The sequence below is a fragment of the Clarias gariepinus genome, chromosome 10 (genome assembly GCF_024256425.1).
Source record: "Clarias gariepinus isolate MV-2021 ecotype Netherlands chromosome 10, CGAR_prim_01v2, whole genome shotgun sequence".
Classification (NCBI taxonomy): domain Eukaryota; kingdom Metazoa; phylum Chordata; class Actinopteri; order Siluriformes; family Clariidae; genus Clarias; species Clarias gariepinus.
In genome coordinates, this window is record NC_071109.1 from 13189973 (window position 1) to 13198011 (window position 8039).

An 8039-nucleotide genomic window follows, 5' to 3' on the forward strand; every position below is an offset into this window, starting at 1 on the left:
GCCTATGGGATTTCTGGTTTCCCCTACTCCTCCAAAAAAATGCCAGCAGATGGGCTGGTTATGTTGGCTTGTCTTTGGCACACACATTGTGAATGTGTGTGTGTGTGTGCAGTGCTTATGACAATGCTTTTAAATCCACAGTGTATTTTCCCATCTCATGTCAAGGATTCACTGCAACCCTGAACCAGATAAAGCAGCTTGTGGAGAGAAGTGAATAAGTCTTCAGAACCCCCCCACACATACAGTACACTAGAAGCACTATTTTTAAGGAAGTTAAAACTGTGCATTTGCGTTTTGGATTTGACAGGTAGAATGAAAGTTATCATTACTTTTATAATGTGTAAATTTTTACTGCTACCAGAATATAGGAATGATTTGACAATTATGTAGGACCTTCAAATATGAGCATATTATTTTTATCATTATCATTATTACTATTATTATTATTAAAAACAACCAAAAATAAACTTAAAAACATGTGATCATGTGTATACATGTTTGTATAGTTGTTTAAAATTAAATAAATATTAATGCATCATATTGCTTATTTTGTGGTGAAAAAACGAAATTACTTAATACTGCACAATCCTAAACCCCATGTAAAACCTGCAAGGAAATTACTAAAAATGTTGAGTTTTAACCAATAACTAGTCACGCACTGTGTTGTTTGTCCAGTAGGTGTCAGTGTTGCACTTAAAAATGGATTTCCATTTATTATTAATGCAGATGAAAATTATAATCAAGCGATCACTAGGAGAGAGAAAAATACACGCATGAAAAACACGCATATAAACACAATTGTTTTATAGGTCTGTTTAAAATACTTATTTAATGATTAAAGAATCTAACAATATTTGAAATGTTATTTATCCGATATAATTTTCTTGTATGCTTTTTATGTAAAGAACGGAGAGAGGGTTTATAATAATAATCGTAATCTTTTTTTTTTTTAGAAATTGTAGAATGACCATATTCAATAAAGAACACGTAAGATTATAAAAAATGTACAGGGGCTTAACGAGTCCACTATGTGTGTGTTACGTCATTGCAATGTGGGCGGGGCTAACCAGGCGAATATTGTAGCACCGAGCGGAGCAGAAAGAGAGAGAGAGAGAGAGAGATTCAGTGTCACACAGCATCAGTAATGGAAGGTGCTTATTCCAACGTGTTTGTTTATCTGCTTGCTTATTTACGTGTTTCGTTTAAGATATTTTCCAGCACTTTGTTTCCCTTCCACGCCATGTTATCCGCAACTGTAGTTCAGCCACTTTAAGTAGCCCGAGGCTAAGAAGACTGCTATGGACACAGTTTAAATGATTATGAGGAGATCTGGAAAAGCGAGGAAATAGTAATGGACTTCAGAGAGAGAGAGAGTCGCATGTAAGCATTTGTACTCTTAACTGAGTTAAAGTGAATAAGAGAAGAAGGGAGGAGACGCTCCTGTTTATTTGCAATCTGTGTTTGTTTTTATGTTTTTAATCTCTTCAGTCAGAAGGACAATTCTACTCTAATGCTGTAACCCAGCTGTTACAGTGTGAAGTGCACCACTGCGCATTTTGTGTGGAACGCTGTATGTTTGAAAGAGAACTTCCTTTATTCCTTGGCTCGGTGTGAAATTCTGTGCCACTTTGTCATTAGAGTGTAAGAAGCTTGGGATTTCATACTCCACTGCAAAGTTTTTTTTTCGTCCTCGAGCCTTGACTCGCAGATTGACTCGCAGCTTTCCATCAGCATGGCTTTACCCGATCATTCCAGCGGCATTTCGGAGGAACTCGGCTTTCCAGAGATTATCGAACTCAACGTCGGAGGACAGGTATACATAACTCGTTACTCCACCCTCACTAGTGTTCCCGACTCACTCCTATGGGAGATGTTCAGCCAGAAAAATGCCACGAGCCTGGCGCGTGACACCAAGGGCCGCTTTTTTGTTGACCGTGATGGCTTCCTGTTCCGCTATGTCCTGGACTACATGCGAGACCAACAACTCGTTCTGCCCGACCATTTCCCAGAGCGAGGGAGGCTACAGAGGGAGGCTGAGTATTTCAAACTTCCTGAGCTAGTCAAGATCCTGGTGCCGAAGTTCAGCAAACAGAACTCACTGGGTGATGATGGATGCCAGAGTGATCCAGAGGAGTCATCGCCCAGTGCTGATGCTAGCCGAAACCTGGCGTCATTGGGGACAGCTACCTGCAGCAGCCTGGCAACCAATGATGGCAAGCGCACAGGGTTCATCACCATAGGCTACCGAGGCTCATACACACTGGGCCGTGATAGTCAGACTGATGCTAAGTTCCGACGTGTGGCCCGGATCATGGTATGTGGGAAGACGTCGTTGGCCAAAGAGGTTTTTGGGGAAACCCTGAATGAAAGCCGTGACCCTGACAGGCCACCAGAAAGGTACACCTGTCGCTACTATCTGAAGTTCACTTTCCTTGAACAGGCTTTTGACAAGCTGGCTGATGCTGGTTTTCACATGGTGGCATGCAACTCAACGGGCACATGCGCTTTCACGCATGACCAAACTGATGACAAGATTTGGACCAGTTACACAGAATACGTCTTCTACCGTGAGTGAGAACAGACCCATGTTCCTGACCCTTGTCCTTCCAAAACCTACTTGACTCTCTCTGAGATTGTGCTCCCTTAGATTTAGATGCTTCTAGATCACCATCCCAACCTTCAACCAGACTTGCCCTTAATGCTTTTTGTCATGTTCCTCTCTTCAAACAAACTCTGCCCCTTTACCCAGAGACAGCTCCTAATACTTGTGTAATCATTCCTGGCCTTTGTGAAGTCCTGTGTCATGTTGTTGGGTTTAAAATTTGTGGTTTCCTTTGCTTTTAAACTGGCAAAATGTTAGCCTTTAAGGGCTTAGGAAGGGGTATCTTCGTATCTCCAAATAGGCTTGGCACCAAACCATGGCATTCTTCTTGTTAGTCCATCACATACGTGGACATTTATGGTTTTCCTGAATGTTGGTTATCTGTTATGACAAATCGTTCAGTCTAATTCATTCTAGTGTTATTCGAAATCTTTTGGGACCAAGTCTTTAGGAAAACAGTAGCTAGACAAGATATGTGTATGTACCATAACATCAATCTCTTTGATTGAGAGACAAGCACATTATTCTGAATCTGCAATGTGACTGCATAAATAAGCTACAGTTGCCACTATGGTGCAAGAAGATTGAACAATCTGCCATGTTTTGTTTCCGTCAAACTGAAGCAAAGTGTGTTCATATGAAAAAAATTGTGGTATGCTGTGGGAATTCTAACTAACACAAAGTGTTACACCAGAAGGGGAAGTTGCCTTCTTGCCAAAGCACATCAAGGGCTGAACTCTGAGCAGGAGTGAACACACAGACACAAAAAGGATTAAGGTGTTGGCTGAAATCTGCTCGGTAAAGCCTGATGAGATGTATTGATAGTGACACAAGGCATCTGGTGTTTTGTTCATTTGTGTCACAAAGGAAAACCTTTTAAGCAAAACCTTTCCTTTTTTTTAATACATATTTCTCTTTATTATGCATTTTTAGTTGTTTTTTTTACATTTCCCTATCATGTGTATGTAACCATATGCCATTTCAAATTCTTTCTTTGTAAAACAGATACTGCAGTTGTATTAACATATTTGTATTTTTTTATTTTTATTTTTTAGTCAATTTGATTATATAGCGTTTATTCAACCTACAGAATGTATAGATTTATGTTAGCAAGTAAAGTCAGAAAAGTTTAGGTTAAGGGAGCATTAATGTTATGAACACAGCAAATTCTAAGGTGTTTAAAAGGGTGTGATAAAACAAAACAATAAATACAAAAAAACTAATATTTTTTTTAATTTTCAGGTTCACCCTTAGGATAAATAGGAATTTGCACAGCATTTGGTACCTCAGATGCCTAGAAAGTATTAAGGCACAATTAATGACATGGTTCAAAAAATAAATCACTTAATGCTCACTTAATGCATCAGGCAGATTCTTGCCATACATGTGCTATTGGCTGACAAGAAAGATTTACATTGAGCCACTCATATCCTTAATCAGGAGATCCCATTTCCCTATTAATTTTCTTGTAAAGACATTCTGTGTTGTTAGCAGCAAGTTAGCAAAAGAAAACTGCAAAACCAGCATGAATAAAACAGCAATTTCTGTAATGTGTGGTGAATTACAAGTACCAATCAGTTGTGTATTGCTCTGTGGAATCACAGTTCTCAGTATCTAATCACTGTAAAGTTGTTAAAAAAAAAGTATTTGGTAAATAACTTAGAACCAAAATGTGAATTAAGACCAGCAGATGAAATACGGTCTTATCAGAATTTGCCTTGATGACGATGTTGCTGTGTATTTAGTTAATGGTGGAGATGGAAGCATTAAACTGGATTATCATGCACATATCTCCTGAACATATGTCTTCTCTTTGCAATGTGCTTAGCATTTCTCAAGCCTGCTCTTGCCTTTCCTTTTTTTTCGCCTTATCATTTTTTCGGTGATGACTTCAAAGGCAGACTGAAGGAATAACCAGAATAGAAATGAGGGCAAACGGATAACCGGTTCCTTCAAAGCAGATTACTCAGCCCGGTAAACAAATTTGTTAGCTAATATAGTCAGTCAAATAGTCATTATTTTATTTAAATTGGAATAACGATGGCATGGCTATCTCAAAAAACTGTCAAGAGTGCAATTCCAGGAAAAGCCTTTTGATTCATCACACCCTAGATGCAGGTACTAGTGATTAATAAATAATTTTTACTAAATATACAAAATTCTTCATGTGATATCTGAGGCAATATTAATGTTGGAGAAAAAAAATTGTTATTAACAAAATATTATATATTAAATATAAAATATATTCCATATTATTGAACTCATTTCATACCAGGGTCAAGCCTTTTCTTTTTCCAATTTTTTTTTTTTTTTAGGAAATTCAAGAATGTCTTATTCTAATTGAAAATTTGGCGTCCCATTTTAACCATTCTTTCATTAACCCTGTTTCCTTATGCATCCACTCTATACCGCTTATCTCTGGAGACTTGGGGCACAAGGCAGGGTACACCCTGGACCACACACTGACTGACGTTCAACTGTGGGAAGGAACCACTGTGGAAAGGAACCAGAGTACCTGGCGAAACCCACTAAGCACAGGGAGAACATGCAAACTCCACACACACACTCACACACAGAGGAGGCTAACAACCGGCGTGTTGCCTTAACACTGTTTATCACAGACAAAATATTTTACAGATTTCTCACTTAATGCAATAATTGTAAAAATAATATTGGCCACTAATTAATTAGATAGATAGATAGATAGATAGATACTTTATTCATCCCCGTGGGGAAATTCACAATTATATAATAATTAATATTATTTTATCTATCTAAGCTATATCAATATTTATATATAGATTCCACTTATTTGTGGAGTTGTGCAACCAGTCTGCTAATTCTCTGGTCAATGCATATTAAACTTATTCGCACCATTTTTTTGTCCCCCAGCAATTAGCAGAATTTTTCGAATGATTGTTTTTTTTTTTTTTTGGAATTATATTCATCCTACTGCCCATATTTCAGGAAGTAAACACAACCCTCTGTGCCCAGTGTGATACATCACTCTGTCTCTAAACTAATTAAGTCCATTAATCAAATTATCTGCTGTTATGGCATCGTCCTTGGTAGGATTACGTGAGCTTATACATGAGTTTAATTTAAAAATCATCTAACCATGTTAATACTGAATTCAGTTTAGCAAAGTGATTGATTTTTGGTGAATAATCAACTGATTCATATGTTTATTCACAGTTAACCACCATTTGGGATAAAATGTTCTTTTAATCTGGCAGCATATGCAATGAGCAGAATGTGCAAGGAAATTCTTTTGCTTCAGATGGCTTTAATTATTCCATTAAAGGCTCACAGTTTACTCCATAATATCAAACTCTGTGCTGTTTGGTTTTGTCAGAAATTCATTGATTCCTGGATGCTATATGCCACAAGCTGACCTTTTTTTTAAACCAGGAAATTGTTCCTTTATTGAGGGTGCATAGGGTGAGAGAAGGTCAAGTGTTGGACTGAGCAGCAGTGCGTGTCCTGCTTACTTTTCAACTGCATTTCAGCTGCCAGATCCTATAGCATGTAGATAAAATGAACTGTTTTACTCTATACAATCTAATTGTATTTTCCCTTATTTGAATTAATCAATTAGTTAATTAATTTGTTCATTTTCTGTAACCTCTTTATCCTGGGCATGGTCATGGTGGATCTTGCTAACAGTTGGTTTATTGATGGAGTCATTCCATCCCACCATGCACACATATATTCGTACACTCATTCACATCTATTGGCAATCTAGCACAGCCAATTCATTTAGCTGCATGGTTTTGGATGGTGGGTGTAAAGCTGTAAACTCCAGGGAGGAACCACACAAACACTGAGAACTCCACATAAACAGCAATCTGAGCTCAGGATTGAACCTATCCCTGACTGCTTTTGCACCTTATCTCACTACCTTAACCCCACCGTGAACAATGAATGAATTAATGAATGAACGAATGAATGAATCAATCATTCAAACAAACAAACAAACGTGTTGAATTAAAAGAGAAACACATCAGGGAGCTATCCAGTTTCATCCTTCATCTCTTGATAGCTATGAGCACAAACAGAGCTAAAAGCAGCAAATAAAAGTGCCAGCCTGTTAATTACCGAGCATTCAGTGGCTTTGTGTCAACATGCTCAGCAAGAGTACAGGCAGGCTCGCTAGCTCATGATGTGCATGGCATGATGGGACAAACCCCCTTTTCACACACACACATACTCACTCCCATTCCCTTGAATCTATAAAATGGATGTATCTAATTATTTTAATATTAGGCTCCTGTTTATACTATTTTAACCTGAAAAGATCTCTGAAATCTACCACCAAACAGCTAACTGATCTTTAAATTGCAAACTACTCCTTCAGCTCGTATGTTCTATTCAGTAATTTTTTTGTAAAAAATTTGGAATCAAACAGCAATCTCCTCTAACTCTCTTAACTACTGACAATAAGTGGTATACATGATATCAGGTGCATTTGAAGATATGGAGACAAATTATCATTAAGCCTTTACTTTTGCTTGTTTGTTTAGTGCAGATTGAGCATGATAGTTCACCCACAATACTAAAAAAGATAATAAGACAGTTTTTCCATGCCTTGAGAGAGTAAAGGTATGCCTGTATGATGTACTATAAGGGCAGCTGAAAGTGGAGGGTTTTTATTTCTAATTAAACCATCAAGACCAGTTGGAATATATGTGTACATATTTAAAAAAAAAATGTTTCTAAAGTTATGCTTCAGACAGTGAACTAAGTGAGGAGAACAACACTGAGGCAGCATACAGCAGTTAATTGGGCAAAAATGATGGAAAATGATGGATCCAGTCACAGACTATGATGTACCTGCTGAGCTGCTAACGAAGGCTCAGCGGGTACGAGACTTGTGTGAGGAGGACAAAGAGGAGGAGAAGAGCCAGTATTGCTGCAAGCCAGGAGTAAAAATTAACCTGTGTAACAATGTAAACGTGTGTATTCCAGAATTTTTCATCATAGAGCTGGGGTTGAACTTGTGACAGAGGCAAATTTATATGCAGGGTATGAGTAAAACTTGAATCAGCAGGAAGCAGGCACCTCTTATTGTGAAGGAAATCTAAACTTTCATTGTCGCTATGTGTATTCTCCAGCTGCCAGGGAGGAAATTATGAGTGACAAAAGAAATGATTTTTCCAGACTAGTTTCCCCAAAGACATGTCAAGGGACAGACTTCCCAACGATCAGGACGTAGTACTTCTTCTTTTACTACTACTACTAAAATATGTGCATTTTCAGATATTTGCCGTTAAAAGGTGATCAAGTTCATGATGTGGACCATTCTGAAAAGCTGTGGAAATTCTCACAAACTTCAAACTAAACACTGGGCATAAGGGGACATAGGAGAATATTCTTGCTCGCTGTATCATCATGGATCGAGCCAGATTTTACTACACAGCAAAATCTCTATTGTTGA

At 38.0% G+C, this 8039-nt stretch overlaps 1 protein-coding gene across 1 annotated transcript; it reads left to right on the forward strand.

The window, feature by feature from the left end:
- Positions 1-1121: 1121 nt before the first annotated feature.
- On the forward strand, positions 1122-4639 carry kctd12b (potassium channel tetramerisation domain containing 12b). The gene has a single exon (XM_053505088.1). It carries the CDS (start codon positions 1733-1735, stop codon positions 2573-2575), a length of 843 nt encoding a protein of 280 aa, XP_053361063.1. The 5' UTR covers positions 1122-1732; the 3' UTR covers positions 2576-4639.
- The last annotated feature ends 3400 nt before the right edge of the window (positions 4640-8039 follow it).